This window comes from Peromyscus californicus, unplaced genomic scaffold, assembly GCF_007827085.1.
Source record: "Peromyscus californicus insignis strain IS unplaced genomic scaffold, ASM782708v3 Scaffold_5__1_contigs__length_169319896, whole genome shotgun sequence".
NCBI lineage: Eukaryota > Metazoa > Chordata > Mammalia > Rodentia > Cricetidae > Peromyscus > Peromyscus californicus.
This window is the reverse complement of record NW_026294573.1, coordinates 44,608,310-44,628,652: the sequence shown is the minus strand read 5'-3', so window position 1 is coordinate 44,628,652 and position 20,343 is coordinate 44,608,310. Positions and strand designations below refer to the sequence as shown.

At 51.4% G+C, this 20,343-nt stretch overlaps 1 protein-coding gene across 8 annotated transcripts in view; it reads left to right on the top strand.

Moving 5' to 3' along the window:
* Ssbp3 (single stranded DNA binding protein 3) overlaps positions 1–20,343 on the top strand; it is a 151,087-nt gene that overhangs the window by 127,136 nt on the left and 3,608 nt on the right. For 6 of the 8 annotated variants that reach the window (XM_052715105.1, XM_052715107.1, XM_052715109.1 and 3 more), the window contains 8 exons: positions 640–699; positions 3,422–3,488; positions 3,584–3,660; positions 10,389–10,477; positions 11,057–11,105; positions 11,710–11,745; positions 12,227–12,281; positions 13,515–13,585. In XM_052715105.1, the coding sequence (XP_052571065.1) occupies positions 640–699; positions 3,422–3,488; positions 3,584–3,660; positions 10,389–10,477; positions 11,057–11,105; positions 11,710–11,745; positions 12,227–12,281; positions 13,515–13,585 (504 nt within the window). The remainder of the gene's footprint in view (positions 1–639; positions 700–3,421; positions 3,489–3,583; positions 3,661–10,388; positions 10,478–11,056; positions 11,106–11,709; positions 11,746–12,226; positions 12,282–13,514; positions 13,586–20,343) is intronic. The other 2 variants (XM_052715106.1, XM_052715108.1) reach the window with 1 other exon arrangement.

Below are 20,343 nucleotides of genomic sequence, written 5' to 3'. Positions count from 1 at the left end.
TGGTCAACCATTTGTTGTAACCAAGGCTGCATCCCTGGCCTTTTCTTTGTGCACTCTCGCTGCTGAGAAAGCTTTCTCGCCCATTTCCCGCATTGAGTTAGGGAGCCCGCTGTCCCTTACTGGTTTTTTTTTTTTTCTCTTTTTTTGGTTTTTTTTTTCATCCATGTTTTCCCATGAGTCCTTGCTCCCTTCCCACTCCTCCCCGTCGATGGTTTCTCTGTGCGTGCCTGTGTGTGTGCTTGTGTGTGCAGGGTGTCCTGCTTTGTCTGCAGACCTGAAGATGTGACGTCTCCCTCCTTTTTCTTGTTGTTTTATTTGCCCTCGTGGAGAGCAGAGGTGGTCTCCTTTGCCCTGCATTGATTTAGCTATTCTGCATCCTGTGTGAAGTCCCAGCCGCTGCCCCTCCGCCCAAAGTAGATTCCTGCAAGCCAGTGCAGGTTGGGAGACGCGTTGTGTTGTGTGGATCTTTTGTTCCTCTGCCCAAGGGAAGTTTTGCCCGGAAGGAAGAGGCTGCCGGACTAGAGAGACCTTTAAAGAGCACTAGTTGTAATAAACTGGACTTTGCAGAGTGCAAAGCATTTGTGTTTGTCACTGTTTAGTAGTTCAGGCTGTCATTGAACTAATTCCCTATAATTACAGCCTTTTATGTCACCGCGATATGCAGGCGGCCCCAGGCCTCCGATCAGAATGGGAAACCAGGTACAGTACCTTTTCTTGTTCTCCTTCCCCACCCCCACCCCCACCCCCAGCCATCCTTAGGCCTAGAGAGACCTGGACTCGTCGAAAGTCTAAGGGGTGGAGGACGAGGTGATAAGGTGGGGGTTAAACTTGCCCAAGGGTCTGCTCTGAGTCCGTGGTCCAGCATTTAACCTGCCTGTCACAAGGAGGCTGTATTCAGAGAGTAGCAGCTGGTGGGATTGCATAGACTCAGCTCTAGTAGAGAAAGTGGTAACGACCCTAACCCTCCCTCCAGCCCCTTCTTGGAAGAGGGTCTTCCTCCTTAATGAAGTCAATTGACAAAGTGCATTTTTTTTTCCTGGAAGCTTTTGAGAATTGCCAAGGCTGGTAAATATAATCCTGCTATTAGAGGGCAAATGTCCTGTTGGAATGCTTAGATCAGGCAGGAGCCTGGCTGCGGAGGGAGCACGGTGTTTGTGAGATTTTCAGCAGTCTGCCTGCTTCCCCGAAACAAGGAAGGATTTGTTCATTCATACAGTTAGAAAAGTATCCTGCTTACGAAGAGGGCTTTTCAGCCCAGGGTCGCCTGGACCTTTGGGGTGGCAGTTTAGGGTGGGCTGGCCTTCCTTGGTCCAGCCCCTTGGGGTGGATTGCTGAAGAAGTACAGATGTCTCTGCTGAGGTGAACAGACAACCTGGTGGTGTAGGGGAGATTTTTCTTCATGCTAAAACATTTTTTTTTTAGCCAAAATTCTTCCAATGACTTAGCAAAAAAATCTTAAAAAAAAAAAAAAAAAAAAAAAAAAAAAGTCTGACAGCAGTCCCACACACCCAGAGCTGGGAATGGAGTCGCTTGTGTTGGCGCTCTCTGGGGTTTCTCTGGGTGAGAAAGCCAGGAGACGTGATGTGGGGACCGTGGAGAAACTGGTGTGAAACTGCCCAGCGTATTTCTACCTTGCTGTTTTCCTCTCCCAGAGTCCTTTGTTTCCTGTTTTCTCCAACACAAAGGGGGCAAATTTAGACAAAAGGAATTGAGAAACCCAGGTTTTTTAACAACATGGGCTTCTTGAGTATGTCACAGATGAGGGAGCAAGAGGAGGGAGGAAGGAGTGACTTTTCCAAGGCTAGGGCCGTAGAAGAGCAGGCTTACCTCCAAGGGCATCTCTGTCCCCCATGGGCCGCTGGGGGATCCATACACAGGGATCCATAACAAGATTATGACCCCCACCCACAGGGCTGTATTTCCTTCTCAGGTATGAAGGCATCGGCCTTCTGGTGTGAGACCTGCTTTCCTTGGCCATCAATCACATATTCTTCCTCCCCTACAGCAAAGCCCAGATGGTCTTACCCCCGTTTTCAGATGCCCCACTGCAGATAGTAATTCCCAGACCCTTCACCTGTACTCTCCCCAGCTAAAACCCCTGGCATGTAGCAGGCTTAGAAGCTACAAAGAATGCTGTACAAAAAGTGGCCATTGTTAGAGCTATCTGGACAGGATAGGTGGGGTGGACCTGTACCGGGGAGCTAGGAGGCCCAAATCCCTGACCTCCATTAAAAACCACCAGTCCAGATGGGCAGACGCAGACCAGCCAGGTGAGTCATAGTTCAGGAACTTGAGGGGAAAGAGGGGGACAGATAAATTCGGGGTGCAGGGAGCCAGCCTCCCCAGCTCCCCAAGCAGTCAGAAACAGCAGTACCTGTGACAGTACCACTTTGTGAACCTGAGATGCAGCCTAGCCAGAGGAGTTGCCCTAGCCTCGTGCTCCTGCTCTGAAAAGGAGAAGCCGGGAGGGTCTGTCCTTCAGCTCTCGGCTCCTTGTTGAGCCTGCTTACCCAGAGGCAGAGCTCTGCTCAGTTGGCCTACTGTAGCCGTCAAGGCTGGGGACAGTCACAGGCCCACAGCCTCCACAAGCATTGGCGCCCTCCACCAGGCGCTGTGGCCCTCTATCACCAACGCTTTTCTTCCAGGAGCCAAGAGCTCCTCTTTGGCCTAAAGGTCCCACAGGACATGTTGCCCACCCTCTCTGCTGCCCTCTTCTTTTTCAAATTACAGCTGGAATAACTTTGTCCCAAGTAAATAACTTTTAGTCTGTTTTCATATTACCCTAGCCCTTTTTGACGACGGTCACAGTAGCACCTACTGCTCGAAGAGCAGGCCGTCCTTAAGCAGCCTGTTCCTCTACCGGTAGCTGCTTGGCTGTCTCTGGGGTGGAAGCAGATGGGAGCTGGGAGACCTGGGCGGCTCTGCTGACTCAGGCTCAAGGTCTTAGCGCTCTGGACCTCAGTTAGCCCCACATGAATCTCCCTGGCTTACCTGTGAAGGCCGCCTGTGGTGATAGCTCTTAACCAGTGGCTCCCTCTGAGTCCTTGTTATCTGGAGGACTTAGATGAGTTACATCTCTGAAGCAAAAGGAAGGTGGGATTGGACTTAAACCGCAGCCCCTGGAGTGCATGTGCTGCCCCTTGGGTGAGGCTGGAGTGAAGCCATAGCATGCCTCGTTTCTGGACAGCAGATGTGCAGGTTCAGATGGAGAGCCTAGCTCCCCACTTTATTCTTTCCTGGTGCTACAATGTTCACAAATGCTGGCAAGAATGTCTACACTGCTTTCCAGAGCTGGAGGACCCTACCCAGCTCACAGAGATGATCTCAGGAAGGCTGGGTGGGGAGCAGGGTAGGACAGCAGATGTGTCTTCTACCCCCAACTCTAGAAGCAGTGACTCAGGCTGTCTCATGTCTCTCTCAGCCTCCAGGAGGAGTTCCTGGGACACAGCCGTTGCTGCCCAATTCCATGGACCCCACACGACAACAAGGTAGAGAGAGCGGGCAGCGTGGGTGGCCTGGGGGCTAGGAGGGCTCCTCTTCGCTCCATCCTAACAGCCCACACCTCATCCATTTTCTTACACAGGTCACCCCAACATGGGAGGGTCAATGCAGAGAATGAACCCTCCCCGAGGCATGGGGCCCATGGGGCCTGGCCCACAGGTAACCAGCTGCCTGTCCGTCTGTCCATCTGTCTCCCCTGCCATCTGTGTGCACCCGCCTTCTCTCCTTTCTCCACAGTCTGTCGGTCTCCCACAGTTCTGGCTCTCAGTTGAAAGGAAGGGCACATTTCAGGTCCCCAGCTCCCCTCCCTGCCTGTGGGATGCTGGGTGGGAATAGCCTCTGGGTAGACAGTGGGCAGACCTGACAACCCCAGAGAACCTGGGCACAGGGCGCAGCCAGGGAGCCATCTGGGTGGCAGACTCTTCCAGGGTAAGTGTCACAAGCTGTGAAACGGGATCTTCAGAAATCCCTCTTCCCGCCCCAAGTGGAATAGACTTAGAGAGCTCCGTGACCACCTTGTGACTCAGTGGTGGGACAAGTCCAGTGAGAGGTGATGATGTCCTTGGGTGACTTACTGTGACTTCTCTGGACCCCGGTAGGCAGTTTCACCACCTGACAAATGAGGGTTGCTATCCGTGTTCTCAGATGACGGGCCAGCTGTGGTCCGAAGCTGGCTTCATTGCCCCCAGGCTTCTGCTCCGTGTTGCTTTTGACCAGTGGGCTCCATTATCAAGAAAGGGTGGTTTAAAAACCCGGAGGGTCCTTTTTAGTGCCCTGTGTCTATCTACAACTGAACAGAGTAGGTCTCCTCTTGGACACGCCACACAGGAGTACACAGGGGTCTCCTAGGCCGCTCCTGCTCTGGAAACTTGCACTTTCCGAGTATTTGAATGTGGCAGGGTCGTTCCATTTTCCTTCGGGAATTCTCCAGAAGTCAGAGAGCAGCTGTGGATAGTGTAAGTGGGAGGATTTTATTCTCTAGAATGTTCCTTCCCTTCTTTTCTGCCCTCCTCCAATGTCTTACTTTGTCTCTCCCTCTTTATTATAGGTGGCTGGGATTCTTTGGGTTCCCTCCTCGGGTTTCCAGTTCCTCTGGGGCTGAAGTTGTGTCCTCCTGCCCCAGGTGCTCGATTTTGTAGGGAAACCTGTCCTACAAACCCAGAAAGCATCCACTCTTTCCCAGAATCCCACAGCACCAACCTGCCACTTTTTCGGTGGTGTTGAAAGATTTTAGGACAGTCCTGGCCTCGATCCTCCAGGGAGGAGTGCCACAGCAGCCATGACTTGGGTGCTTTATTTCAGTCTGCCCCAAGTCTCCCAGAGTCCTGTTTCCCTTTCCTGTCATCTTGAGCTGATCACAGGACTGCCCTTGGACAGGGCAGAGGGCAGGATCTGAAGGTTCAGCATCTTCTGTCCAGAGTCAGAAGTGGGTCTCTGTCCCCTTGGCCTGAGTGTATGGTATTCACTGCTGCTGAGGAATTGACAGTGGTGTTGGCTTTTCAGTGTGGTACAGGATCTGAGTGATGCACGGTGAGATCTTGGTTTCCCTGCAGGGACTCTGAGAGGTTTGACAACCTTATCTTAAAGATGAGTAAGCACATTGTCCACCCTGTAGGGTGTTGAAAGGACTTGATGCTCAGTGTGATCCCTGGGCCTTGGTAGCCTCCATGAAGAAACATACGTTTTCTAACTTTAAGAACTTAAAACTGGCTAGAGAGATGGCTCAGTGGCTAAAAGCACTGGCTGCTCTTCCAGAGGACCCGGGTTCAATTCCCAGCACTCACATGGCAGCTCACAACTGTCTGTAACTCCAGTTCCAGGGGATCTGATACCTTCACACCAATGCACATAAAGTAAAGTTAAATTTAAAAAACAAACAAACAAAACAACTTAAAACAGCTGAGTATGGTGATGGTTCACACCTTTAACCCCAGCATTCAGGACAGGAATCAGAGGCAACTGGAGCTCTGTGAGTTCCTGGCCAGCCAGTGCTACATAGTGAGACCCTGCCAAGTACTTAGCAGGTTCCAGGCCAGCTGAGGAAACAGAACTTAAGACTGGCATTCAGGATTCCGGTTGTGTAGGTTCGATTAGGCTCATTTTCTTTTTCTGGCAAAGTCGTTAACAGCTTCTTAGGCCTAATAGGTTGAGTGGGTGTAGCTCAGTGGCAGAGCTTTTGCCTAACATGCATATGACCCTTGGTGCATATCCCCAGCATCACAAAGAGTAAAACTGAAAGAAGATGCAGGCTAGAAATGTACCTCTGTGGGTAGAGCACCTGCCTGGCATGCACAGGGCCTGGATGTGACCCCAGCACTTGGGAGGTGTCAGCAGGAGAATCAGAGTTCAAGTCATCCCCAACTACACAGTGAGTTTGAGGCTAGCCTGGGCTACATGAGGACCTGTCTCAAACAAAGAACTAGAGTAAGAACGAGAATTTAGCAGTCAGAATGATGTTATCAGTGAGACCACAGAATATTCCAGAAGTTTAGCTTTTCTCTTGGCTCCTGAATGTCATACCATATAAGTCTAGCACACTCTTGTGAAGAGGCAGGGTCCTAGAGTCTGAGATCCCTTGACCTCTTGCTTTGGAGGGCCTAAGGTGCTTTGTTTATCTCACCCAGAACATGCTAGGTAGGGTGTAATATTAAATCCCAAAATCAAATCTCTGGTGAGCAGCCTGGAATCCCCATACCCACTAACCTCTGAGGCAAGAGGGCCTGGTGTTGATTTAGTATTGGGCCAGGGACAGTCAGGGAGTGAGCGTCAGGGTCATCTAGGATATAGCCAAGAAGTTTGGGACCTGGTCTTAGTGACTGTTCTATTACTGTGAAGAAACATCATGACCAGGGCAACTTAAAAAGGAAGGTATTTAATTAGGGGCTCACTTACAGTTTCAGAGGATTCATCCATGATCATCATGGTGGGGAGTCTGGAGGTGGGCAGGCGGGCAACCGTGGTGCTAGAGCAGTAGCTGAGAGCTTACATCTTAGCTACAAGTTACAGGCAGAGAGCGGGACTGAGCCTGGTGTGTGCTTTGGAAGCCCCATTGCCCACCCTGTGACACACCTTCTCAACAAGTGCGCCTCCTCCAACAAGGCCACACCTCCTAATCCTTCCAAACAGTTCCACTAACTGGGAACCAGGCATTCAAACATGAGCCTATGGGGACCTTTCTCTTTCAAACTACCACAAATCCCAAGGCTTTGAACTGCAGAGGGAAGACTCCCATCATTCCCCTGACTGCTGAGGCTCCTGCCCAGGCACAGTAGTGGACAAGAGGAAGTGACCTTAAACTTGGTGCTGGGAGACACTGCTCTCTCCTGACTGAGCTCTTATTCCTGTTTGACAAAGAGATGCCAGGAGATGACACCTTATGAGGCCGGGGAGGGGTGGCTGTGAACATTCTGTTTCCTCTCTGTAGGATCTGTGCTCTGCCTTCTGACCTAGGCCTTTAGGGGCAGCCAGCATAATTGAGTACCACTCTGTGAGTCGTGTTGTGCTGAGGCTAGACATAGAGGTAGGACACCACTTGTATGATCCCTAGTGAAGAATCAGAATGTATTTGGCCAGTGACTCCTCTAGAATTTTCTGGAAGGAGGTGGGAAGCAGATATAGCGTGGTCTTGGTCTGTTTTATAGGTTTCAAAACCAGGTAGAGTGGCTTTCCAGTTTTTGATCCTGTATCCTATTTCAGCCCAAAGGAATGAGCAGCCAGGCATCACCCATTCCTTTTCCTCCAGGGCCAATGATGGTTTTGGTGTGCAAAATTACCAGCTGGGGAGAGGCAGTACTTCCACTTAACCATTTCCATCGAAAAATCGTGTGTTAATGTGAGGTAGTGAGTGCCCTGTTGTCCAGGATCTGAAGAGTCGATTCTTAGACAGCACTCTGACTTTCAGGCTCTTGGTCACCCTGGGTAAAGCAGGTTCAAGACCCTTGGAGACTCTGGGTACCACTCAATCCAAGGCTGCTGCCATAGCAGTTGTGGAGTTCTGGCCAGAGCTAGCTAGACTCAGACCACCATCCTAGTTTGTCTATATTTAACAAGTTCAGATAGAGGACCTTCTTGATTCTCCAGGGACAGTCCTGTGCCACCTGCAGAAAGCGAATCCCCCCAGGGCCCCAAAGACCCATGGCTGATACAAGCTCAGAGCTTCAGAAGGACAACTTACCCTGTGCAGAGCACCCAAGGCTAAGCAAGAGGGAGTGAGGCCCTGGGGAGCCTCCTGTAGCCAGGCACCCTAGCTTAAAGCAAAATAGGAGGTCTGGCCCCTCCACTGCCCAGAAAACCGCCAGTCTAGCTGCAGGTTCCTCTGCAGATGCGTCTAATGATGGATGGTTCTTCCCATTGGAGGAGAAAGCTAGCACAGGGCAGGTGACTGGACGCATGAGAAAGACTCCCCCTGAGGGAGGTAGAGAGAGCAACCCCTTCCTGCGGGCAGCAGACTGGTCGCCTGGTCCAGCAGAGCTGTGGAGCCGGTACCTCTGTTCACCAGCTTAGTGAGGAAGAGTAGGAGGCCTTGGGGGACATGCCCTCCCTGTCACTGCAGAGAATTGCTGAGGAAGGTGAAGGACAGCTCCTGTTTAGTACCCAGTCAGCGGGCAGGAGCCGGGACAGAGAGAGGTCCTGTATCCAGCAGCTCCAGAACATAGGTACCGATCTTCCAGCCCCATGTGGACTTGTTCTCCAAACCTGGTTTCCAGCTCAGCTTCTGCCTTACTGGATGGGCCAGTGTCTGGCCTTTCTGGGCCTCCAGATTGTCGTCTGTGAAGTGGGAGGTATGGAGTGACCCTTTGGGGTGTGCATCTGTAGGAGGAAGACTTGCCATAGCTCAGTGCACGATGCCACCTTGTTAGCAAGCTGGGTAGGATTGGAGTCCTCTGTCTGCATCTCCCATCTGGGTCAGTGTCTTAGGGTTTCTATGCTGTGAAGAGACACCATGACCGCGGGAACTCTTAAACATTTAATTGAGGGTGGCTCCTTCCAGTTTCAGAGGTTCAGTCCATTGTCATTATGAAGGAGACCATAGCAGCATGCAGACAGACGTGGTGCTGGAGCAGAGAGCGCTACATCTTTCAGGCAGCAGGAAGTCGACTGACTGTTACACTGAGGGAAGCTTGAGAAAAAGAGACCGCAAGGCCCGCCCCCACAACGACACACTTCCTCCAACAAGGCCACACCTCCTAGTGCCACTTCCTTTGAGGGCCATTTTCTTTCAAACCACCACAGGCAGCGTTCTGCATCTCTAGATAGCCTTCTTTTGGCCCATGCTTTGTGCTGTGGTAGCACCCTGGTTTCCATTAGCCCTGGAGTACGAGGCTTGCCTCTTCCTGGGAGAAGGGCAGGTGTGTGGCTCTAGCACCTGGAAGATCTTTCTCATGGACCAGTTCTCACGGACCATAATGAGCTAGCGTCCTCTGAGGGGTGATTCCACAGCAGCACTAAGGGCTGTGGTGGGTCTGCTGCTGTCCTCTCTGGTCGCCATGCACCCCATGGCTCTGAGAGCACCTCAGAACCAACACTTCACAATCAGCACGGGTCCCTGTAAAGTTAGAGGCACCTGACCTCTTTGTCCCTGTTTTATAGACAAAACAGGGTTGTGGCCCTGCAGGCAGAGCCTGGCCCTCATCCCAGCTTAGCAGTAACCCTTCTGCTCCTTTGGCGCCTCATTTTGTGATCTCTGAGGGAGTTGCCATGGCTGCTGAACATCCACAGTACACAGAAAACACACGGCACGGTTTTATCCTCCATAGTGAGAACCGTCGTTTATGTAGTTGCCGGAGTCAACAGCAAGGGGCCAGGCTGAGGTCAGCTGTCCTGTGGACTCGGCTCACCATGCAGGCGTCTACCCAGAGCGGGCCCAGGGCGTGAGGCTCTGCGTAAGCCGGCTGCAGCCTGCCGTCTCTGTCGGCCTCGCTCCTCGACAGGCCTCCATGGATGGCCTGCAGACTAGTGGGCCCCTCGGTGGGGACGTTTGGGAGACAGTCCTTTGTGAAGACCTGTTTTCAGCCCGGTGTTATCTCCACGCTTGTGTGACCAACACTGTCCCCTGGCTTCACCTCCTTTCCGTCAGAGGTTTTGGGAAAGAGCCAAGGCTTAGGGGTGAGACCCTGGTCTGCCATTTGCTAGCTGACTGTGGCCAGCTGCTCCCTCTTAGACCCCCCAGCCTCTTCTTTTGTGGAGGGGGACTGGCTTCAGAGTACTATTACATGGGCAGAGCAGACTCAGCAGAAGAGCAGTGTGAGGACAGCAGTGGGTTAGGGTTAGGGGGCAGCTCACGCCGGAGCTCGTTGCCGCCGGCATCCCCCCACCTGCTTCTCAGATGCCCGACCAGGGCTTTGCCCAGGCGTCTGGTTGTGCACCTTGTTCCGTCCCCCAACCGTTTCTCTGTCAGTCATTGAACACCTGGGCTTGTAGAGTTGGGGTCTAGCCATGGAGAGACTGTCCTGATGGAAGAAGGCCCCTAGAGTCCAGCAGCTGGGGAGGGATGGTCATGTGTCTGGTAGCGGAGAGCGTTGAGCATCCTGAGGTCGGTGGGATGGTGGGCTGGGGCCCTCTGTGGTCTTCTCCCTCAGAGTCTTAGGTGACTCCTGTCAGCAATCGGCGTTGGCCCTTCTAGCTGCTGAGGCCTGTGGGAAGGGGCTAACAGCAGCTTGCTGAACAGAGACTTCAGGGATTACCATGGTGCAGCCCCTGAAAACGCATTGACCGTTGTGACTGCCCCTCTGTGCTGGCTTGTTGTCATTGTGGTCCCTGTCACTCGGTCCCCATGCTTTCTGAAAGACTGTATGATTTTTTTTCTCCTCAGGTTGTCTCCACAGACTAACCCTCACTTATATTCTGTGTTTGTCTCCCCTCCCCGGTTCCCCTTCTCCTTCTCATAGACTGATCCTTGGTTATCGTTGCAGAATTACGGCAGCGGCATGAGACCACCACCCAACTCCCTCGGCCCCGCCATGCCTGGGATTAACATGTAAGGCAAAAAGGCCCTGGCCAGTGCCTCAGAGCCTGTGGCCTCCCTACCCACTGTTGGAACCCCAGAAGACTCCTGAGAGTCACTGGTGCCTCTCTGGGCCTCAGTTTGCTCATCATTGGGATGAGAACTCTGCCTTATACAGTGCTGTGTGCCAGGCACAGTGTTGGACTCGCTCATTATTCAGGCTACACCTGCCAAGGGGTGGTTATTCCCTGCCTGTGACGTCGCTAAGGCACAGAGAGGTAGAGTGACTTCCTCAGACTTGCACAGCTTCAGTGGCTGATCCAAGATTTCACCTCTCATTTCTAGTGCTAGATGAGAATCTGGGGCCTATCTTCCTAGGGAAAAGCAGGAAGTCTTTTCTATATCATTTTATGAATATGATACAATTTACAAATTTTACACAAAGTTTGAAGGAGTGCGTAAGTGTCCGCACACGGAACTACCCGTCCCCACCAGAGTCAGATGGCCCCTAGGACCTCCTGTGTTGACGTCAGCTGCTCCTCTGCCCCTGCGGGCTCCACGCTGTAGAGCCTGTAGCACGGCTTTCATTGTGTCCATCTCTCCTTCCCTCAGGGGCCCAGGAGCTGGCAGACCCTGGCCCAATCCCAACAGTGCTAACTCAGTGAGTATCCAGGTCTGGGGGGACACCATTGTCCAGGAGAGAGGTGTGGGCCCAGGGTAACTCCTGTCCCCAGGAAGCGGCGTCAGGACGGACAAGTGCACTAGGGTTCCACCTGATGCCTCTGAGAAGAAGGAGGCTCATATGGGTGGAGCCCAAGGGCAGTGTGCTGGGGTCCTCAAAGGTGGTCCTGCCCTGCAGAGGCTCATGGGTACCAGCTGAGAGCCCGGGCTCCCGGTGCATCATTTGTCCAGAGAAGAGGGTTTGGTGTCCAACATTGAGGGGGATGATTAAGGGGCTCAGTGCAGACAAGCTGGGAAGAAGGGGGTGTGGGTGGCTGTGGGTGTTGCTCTCGTCCACACTCCCAAATGGAAGGCCTCCTGGGACCCTACTCCCAGGCTCCACTGAAGACGACAGGACGAGACCGATCCCCAAGACTACTGCCTTGTGGCTTCACTCATGCCTCAGGCCTCCTCCTCTGGAAACTGACCGGGCTACTAATTCCCTGGGTCCCCAAGCCTCTCCTAAGAGTGGGTTTGGGGGTGAAAGGGCCCTTGTCTGCCAGGGAAGGCGGCTCCAATCCATAGCTCCTAAATCTTCCTTCCAGATCCCGTACTCCTCTTCATCACCCGGTACCTACGTGGTAAGTGCAGCTACGGATTTTGACTACCCAGTGCAAATGCCCAGCTGCCAGGCATGAGGGCCCCTCGGGGTCTGCTGTGTTCCTTGTGAGCATACCTCTGAGCCCAAGATCCAAACTGCTAGGACTTTTGCTGTCAGTGTTGAGGTATTTGTACAGGCCCGGAGTGGCCCAAATTTCTCCATACCTGACCCAGGAGCGGTCTCTTTCTGAGTGGCTACCCAGCAGGCTGTGTATTCCCACTTAGTGCCTGCCTCTGGCTTTCACTAGTGGGTGTGCACACACACCCGCCACTGATGCCTCTTGGCTTGAGAGGAAGAATGTAAGTCCACCTTCCCTCAGGCTTGTATGCTCCGGTTTGTGTGCAAGAGATGCTCAGCACCAGAAGGTGCCAGGCTTGCCCAGGCACTGGCAGGTAGCGTAGAGGCCTCCCCAAGCCTCTTATCGCCACAGGCTACTGACGACAGCTTTTATCTCATCTCAGGGACCCCCTGGTGGTGGCGGCCCTCCAGGAACCCCCATCATGCCTAGTCCTGCGGGTAAGAGGGCTTGAGGGGAAAGGAAGATCCCTGTGGGGGTGGGGTGCTGTGTGGTCCTGAGGGCTCTGTTGCAGATCCTGGCCTTTGGTCACTGCTTCCTGAGTAGTGCTTCCTCTCCCGGGCACTGACACCTAGGCATTTAAGGGCTATCACTAATCCATTGTGTGGCCTCAGTCAGGTGACCCATCTTGTGCTCCTTTACACTGCTTGGTAAAGAACAAGGTTTAGCCAAGGTCAGGGACAACAAGGTTTCTTTGCCCTAGGTGACTCAGAAAGGGTCTTTGGGGCCCTGGCAACTTGGAACCAGGATTCTAAGGCACGCGCGCGCGCACACACACACACACACACACACACACACACACACACACACGCTCCCTGAGATCCCACATCTCTAGGCTTCTGGTCCTTTGCGTGAGAGATCTCCTTTCCCTGTTTCTTTTATCTAGAGAGGGCGTATGTGCACACGAGGGCAGGTGCACACATGCACATACACACAGTGTCAGAATTATCTGTCTGCTCGCTAAGAATAGCATTGCAGTCAGCCAGAAGGAGTGCAGCATACATCCCCTACCCAGCCCAAAATAGAGGAAGAATTTCTGCTCCTAGGAGAACACTGTTAGCTGATTTCCTGAGGAGACTTTCCTGGCTAGGTGGGGTGTGGCCGGAGCCTCCCCTTCCAGCTCCCTATAAAGGAAATCTGCTCAGCTGCAGGGGTGGAGCTGGCTGCAGCCGTAACCGGCTCCCGCTCCAGCTCCCCCTCTGCAGCATTGATGAGCAGCATGACCTACATTCAGACTGGGTCACGTTAACCCACTCCGTATGTTAATGCGTCCCCAGCCCCAGCCCTGTCTCCTTACCCCTCAGCCTAGCAGAGTGGTTCTGGGTAACTGGCTGCGTTTTCTTTCCCTGGGTGGGGCCGAGAGGCAGCACAGGTGTGTCCTTCTGTCCTTGCTAAGCCTGTGGGTCAGATCTGAAGTCCCCTGAGCTGCACCCGCCCTGCTGCCCAGACACCCTGGAATTCTTGGGTTTGTGGTTGAGTGGTTTTCACAGTTGAATTTTCTGTGATTAAAAACTTTGTGAATCTTCATTAAATACAAATTACCCAGAAGATGGTGATACTTAGAAGAAATTTTAGGTGATAAAATACAAAAGAATGAGTTCAAGTGCCACGAGTTTGTTTTAATTAAGAAATAAATTAATCACCTCGACTCTCCGGTTCCTACTATTCTACAGATTCAACAAATTCCAGTGACAACATCTACACAATGATTAATCCTGTGCCGCCTGGAGGCAGCCGGTCCAACGTGAGTCTGCTTTCTGCTCATTTACATACCAGATACCATAACAAATCATAATTAACTTCATCAGCTGAGGGGAAAGCACGTGTAATTGATTTCAGCCATTTGTTACCAAAGATGAATAAAAGAAACCATCAGAAAAGTGATTACCTCTTGGGCAAGTCAGCCCCCATCTTACCGCTAGTGGGGTAGGAGGGGCAGGGCTCCCCCTCAGCTCAGGTGTGAGGATGCTGGCAAGGGAGAGCAGCAGGCTGCAGGGCCCTCTGGCTTAGTCCCCATTCTGACTAGCCGTGCCACCTTGGGGAGTCCCTTTCTCCCATCTTCCCTGGTTCCTGAGCATTCTGGCTTTGGGTGAAACCTGAAATGTGCCTTTGGGGACTTGCCTCGCCCATGGCATTGCCAACATGGCAGCTGTTTACCTCTACTCCGGCTGTCCTCTCATCTGGAATGCCACCTACTTTCCTTCTCATTCGCTGTCCCCCAGTGCCAAGTCCCCTAAGCACACTATGGGACTTCCCCATGCCATGCTGTACAGACAGGTCATCATCCCACTCACCTCTGGAAGGAGCTGGTCTAGTGTTGGTCCTGGGGTGTTCTGGGCTTGGAGAGGAGGTAGCCTTGGGACCCTCTTAAGATATACAAGAATAGCCGGGCGGTGGTGGCGCACGCCTTTAATCCCAGCACTCGGGAGGCAGAGCCAGGCGGATCTCTGTGAGTTCGAGGCCAGCCTGGACTACAGAGGGAGTTCCAGGAAAGGCGCAAAGCTACACAGAGAGACCCTGTCTCGAAAAACCAAAAAAAAAAAAAAAAAAAGATATACAAGAATCACCTCAGGTGTCAGATCCCCACACGGGGGCTGCCCTGCGCTGAAGACGGCACACGTTTGTCCATCTGTTGATGAGGTATGCGTCCAGGACCTTGTGCACAGTAAGCAGTGCTCTCCTCCTGACCCCAGCTGCACCGCTAGCACTGGATACTGAATACATTCTATCCCAGCAGCCTTCCAGAGGTCACGCTCTTCGGCCTGCCTCCCTTGCCAGGGCCACGTGTTGAATAAATATGGGACGCTCCCTATTATCCAGCCCTCCTCCCCACCCACTAGCCTGGCTGCCCCTCACTGGGGTTGTCGTTCATCCAGATTTTAACACTAGAATCTCTGTATCCTGAGGTGCCCCAGGCATAAGTCCTGTTTTGTAGCAGTGGGTATAGATGGTTGAGTGGAAAGAGCACCAAACCCATCCAGGCCCACTGCACAGGGTGGAAAACACTGGTTAAGTCAGATGGACATGGCTTAGATCATCTGTCACCTACAGTCACCGTCATTGTATTTTCCCAGACTGTGGGTGCTGGTGGGCATCACTCAGGCTGTGTTATCCTAAGGGCTGTGGCATAAGGGCACGGGCCTCTTTCTGCCCGCTGCTGCAGTTTTCTCTCAAGTTGGCATCAAGGTGGTACTGGGTTTGCATTTAACATTATGAATACTGTGACCATGTGTTTAGGAGTTGGAGGTCATTGTGACGGTGCCAGCTCCAGCGTCGCCCAGACAGCACCAAAGAGAAAGCTAAATGACCCTTAATTTCCTGACAAGTGGAAAGGCACACAACTGGCTGAGGACACTCAAGAACATTAGATTGCATTAGGCATCGTCCAAGAGGGGCTGGGGAGGCAAGCCCACTCTCTCCCAAGTCCATGACTACTGGCACAGCCTTCTGAACTGAAAGCTCTTTTTGTTCTTCAGAAAGAGTTACCGTGAGCATCTGTCTGACTGAGCACTACCATCACCCCATTCCCTGATTGTAACCAAGACGGTTGTGCCCCAGATCTAGTGGCTGTCACGGAAAGTCCTGTGTGTGAAGCAAAGGGAAGGGATTTGAAAACAGACGTCCCAGCCCCTTGGGCACAGCTGTGCTCTCCACAGTACACCAGTGACACCTCACGTCATTGTAACACAAGACTGCATACTGAGTGTGCAGTTCAGGGTTAGAGCACGTGTGCCTCAAACGCAGGAGACCCTAGGTTCGATCCCCAACACCACCCAGGAAAACTAGACAAAAGACAATTTCCTGCTAGGTCCTTTGATTTAAAAACTGGAATTCAGCCGGGCGGTGGTGGCGCACGCCTTTAATCCCAGCACTCGGGAGGCAGAGCCAGGTGGATCTCTGTGAGTTCGAGGCCAGCCTGGTCTCCAAAGCGAGTTCCAGGAGAGGCGCAAAGCTACACAGAGAAACCCTGTCTCGAAAAACCAAAAAAAAAAAAAAAAAAAAAAAAAAGCCTCATGGAAATCAAGATAATGTAGAATTCCAGTTTTTCTTTTTTTTTTTTTTTTTTTTTTTTTTTGGTTTTTCGAGACAGGGTTTCTCTGTGTAGCTTTGCGCCTTTCCTGGAACTCACTTGGTAGTCCAGGCTGGCCTCGAACTCACAGAGATCCACCTGGCTCTGCCTCCCGAGTGCTGGGATTAAAGGCGTGCGCCACCACCACCCGGCTCCATGAGGCTTTTAATGAAATTGCAGAAAGCAGAACTGTTCTCTTATTAAATCTAGCTTGAGTTTGCTCATTGATCTGCGTGTTCAGCAAACAGTTTTAATATCGCTCTTGGCAAATTCATCTGAAACCCCTCACCAGTGAAATAAAAGCATCTCACACCCCTTGTACCACCACTTCTGTGACAACAGCCTTCATGATGAAAGTTTAAGTCACTTGGCACTTTACAGAAGAACTTCATGCAAATTTTACTTCCTTCAAATAGAGAATACCAGCCAGGTGTGGTGGCACGCACCTTTAAACCCAGTACTCCGGGGGGAGGCAGGAGGATCTCGTGAGTTTCAGATTAGCATCGTCTACAAAGAGAAACCCTGTAAAATGACAGTCATCACTGGCAACCACAGAGAAGTTGGTAAACGTTGGCTTTAAAAACTCTGTTTTTGCCAGGCAATGATGGTGCATGCCTTTAATCCCAGCACTTTGAAGGCAGAGGCAGGTAGATCTCTGAGTTTAAAGCCAGCCTGGTCTATAGAGTGAGTTCCAGGACAGCTGGGACTATATAGAGAAACCCTGTCTCAAAAACAAAACAAAACAAAAAAATCGCACACCTCAGTATTTTTACTGGGTGTGTTGACAGTGTGTGCCTTTAATCCCAGTACTCGGGAGACAGGCATGCAGATCCTGAGTTCAAGGTCAGCTAGGTCTACAGAGCCAGTTCTAGGAAAGCCAAAGCTATACAGAGAAACCCTGTCTCAAGAAAACCAAACCAAGACAAACAAACAAAAAACACCCCATAACTCATAGTTTTTAAGATGAGACAAGCTGGTGTGGTGACTCACACCTCTAATCCTGCACACAGGAGGCAGAGAGGCAGAAGGATTGCCATGTGTTCTAGGCCAGCCTAAGCAACATAGCAAATTTGAGGTCAGCCAGGGCTATATAGTGAAAACCAGGTCTCAAAACAGAAAAGCAAGTGTGCCAAGAAGGATATCCACATCTAATCTGGGAGTCTATTGAGGAAGGATGAGAAAAGGAATAGAATAAAAAGGGAAACGTGTGTGCTCACCTGGGTGGTCGCGCTAAACCTCATGCTGTAGAAGAGTGACTTAGTTTTTCAGGAGAGGCTGCAGGAGAACTCAGAAAATGCCATGGTCAAGGGCAGCCATGTTAAATGGAACTCTCAGTTTCTTTTATTAAAACTGCCTTATTTGGAATTCTACTTGGATCTCACAAGTTCAAGTATTCTCGTGTGAAAAAGAGGTTTAATTGGGTAGGACATATGTCCCGTGTGTGCTAGTGTTTGGGAATGCTGGCCATCATGTGCAGGAATGCCATTATTGTAAAGAAGGATGGCCCAGCAGTTTTGAGGAAGGAAGCAGAGGTCGATGGAGGGTTAGACATGTCAAGACAGAAGCATTATTGAAAATAGAGTTTCCTCATACATGACATTTCTTTAACCAACCTGACTACTAACTGCTGCTCTTAACTAGTCCTGTTTTGTTTAAGTAATGGTGTTTCTGTATTAGAAAGTTAACCAATATAGACTGAAGTGGGGCTGGGACAAGCGGCACGCACAGGCAAGTCGATGAGGCTTCCCTCCTCACACCAGCACACGAAAATGGGCTTAGGAACTGGGAGATGTGCTTGCCATGCACATGTTTGGTCTCCCAGAACTCCTGGGGCTTGTTCGTTTGTTTTTAAAGCTGGACACATGCATGTGCCTGTACTGCCAGCACTGGGCAGGTGGATGCAGGCTAACAGAGTTCACAGGTCAGCCAGTCTAGCTGAACAGAGAAGCTCCAGGCTCAGTGAGAGACTCTTTCAAACACTAAGGTGAAGAGCAGAGGAGACTCATAACCATGACCTCTAGCTTTCGTGTGCAGGTGTACACGTTCACCTCCACACGTGTGTGCACAAAAAAAACATGTATACATAATTAAACATAATTAAAAATACCCCCCACCCCTGCAAAAAAAGAAAACTTTAAGCCAGGTGCATTGGTGCGTGCCTGAAGATGTAGCTGCTCCGGAGGCTGAAGCAGAAAGATGACTTGATCCCAGGAAGTCAGGGCTGATCAAGGCAGCTGGTACTAAGTCATCTCAAGAGAAGACAAGAAGCTTAAACGAAACCTACAGAATAGAGGAATTATACCCGATAAAAGACTTTAATTTAAAATAGATGAGGGACTCTGACAGCTCAGTAATAAAAGACAGCCTAGTTAGAAAATGGGACAAATATCTGGATAGATGTTTCTCCAGAATTGTGCACACAGGCCATAAGCACACGAAGAAGCTGATAAGAAATGCAGGTTAGGGGCTGGAGAGATGGCTCAGCGGTTAAGAGCACTAGCTGTTCTTCCAGAGGTCCTGAGTTCAATTCCCAGCAACCACATGGTGACTCACAACCATCTGTAATGTGATCTGGCGCCCTCTTCTGGCCTGCAGACATACATGCAAACAGAACACTGTATACATAATAAATAAATCTTTTAAAAAAAAAAGAAAAATACAGGTTTAAACACGGTGAGGTGGCTCTTCATAACAGGAAGATGGCTGTGCTCAAAAGCTTGGGCAGTGACGATTGTTGGGGCTGAAGTAGAGGAAGGAGCCCTCGCTGACTGCTGTCGGAATGTCAGATATGCAGCCTGGCAGTGCTCGGGAGGGCGGAGAGAAGGGCTGTGGGACCCAGCAGTTGCACTTGGGTGTGCCTGTCAGAAGGGGAAACGGCCTGAGTGTGTGGTAAACAGGTGTGCGTGGCAGAGCTCTGCCCCGGACTTCAGTCCATAAGAAGAAACACAGTACATATTTGAGCGAGAACATGAGGGATCCTTGGAAATGTGCTAAGAGGCTAACACTAGCCACTGAAGGCCATGGGGTTGCCATGTCCAGAGTAGGGAAATCCAGAGAAATGATTCAGACTGACCATTGATGAGCTTGGGGTCAGGGTGATGTAAGTGTCCTAAAGTTGATGTGGTAGTTGCCCAACCATAAATATAATGGACCAGTTGTATGATATATGAACGTTTTCATGTTATTAAAGCAGTAGGTGGAAATACATAATAATATGTAATTTCAAAATTACCTGATTTGGAGACAGACGAGTTAGTGTGTGTCTTTATCCAGCACTTGGGAGGCAGTGGTAGGAGGCACTGATTTTAGGGGTAGCCAGGGTTACATATGCCCTGTATCAAAAAAAAAATTACAAAAAAACCCTGATTTTTATATATTGGTTATATCTGTGTTAGAATAATGGCATATATTTGTATGTATGTGTGATATATATATTATGTTAGCAACTTCAGACACTTTCCGGTCTGGGACAGCCGTGTCCTAGGAGCTTCATCTTTAAATCATTTGGGTTCGTTAGCATGAACTTGCTGCCACAGTGTGCCTGGAAAGGTGACAAAGAACTGAACCCCTGTGTTCAGGAAGTGGCTGACACCCAGCCCTGCCCTGCCGTTATTCAAGACCCCAGACCCTGTGCACACCGGCCCTCTGCCAGCTCTCCACGCTGCCTCCTGTCCCACGGTCTGTTGCCCACACAGCAGGTCTGGAACGGCTTCTGCAGCCTGTTCCGTCGGCCCAGATTCTGTTCATTTCTGCTAAGGCTGTGTGTGCTGCCTCCTCTGTGCAGCCCATTCTGACTTCCCTGCCTGTCTCTGAAGCTGTAGTCGCTCCTGCCCTGTCTATGGCTGTGCTTGGAACTCCACCAGCCACTCTCCTGATGGGTGGCTGTGACACAGGTGTGACCCAGCGTGGCCCTCCCGCTGTCACGTCTAACACACCCACCCCACCCTCCAGGCTAGACTCGGGGGTCACTCAGGACCACGAGGTGTGGCCTTGTGTGCCTTCCTTCCTGAGGTGGGCTTGAGAGGGGCAGACAGGATGGAGTGGAGTGGATTCCTCACTTCCCCCTGAAATGTCCCATGTCTGAGGGATAGCCCCATGATTGGCGGCCCTGCTCTACTCAGCTTCACCTCTGCCCCAGGAGACTATGCAAGTCCTGGGCAATAATGGCTGGTGAACCAGACATCTACCCAGGAGTGGGTCAGGCAGTGTGAGGAGGCCAAGAAAATGGCGGGTGGGCTGGCTGTGCATGGAACCCAGTGGCTTTGGTCTGGTTCCTTTCCCCTGAGTTTGCTTATTCGACTGGTACCTACAGCTGGGCCCCTCAGTTGGGCAGTCCCCAGGGCTAAGATAAGGAACCTGTTTCGGCCACCTGGGTACAAGGAGACCCACTAGCCTGGAGCATCCTGGGTGGTACTTCTAAGAAGCTGGGGCCC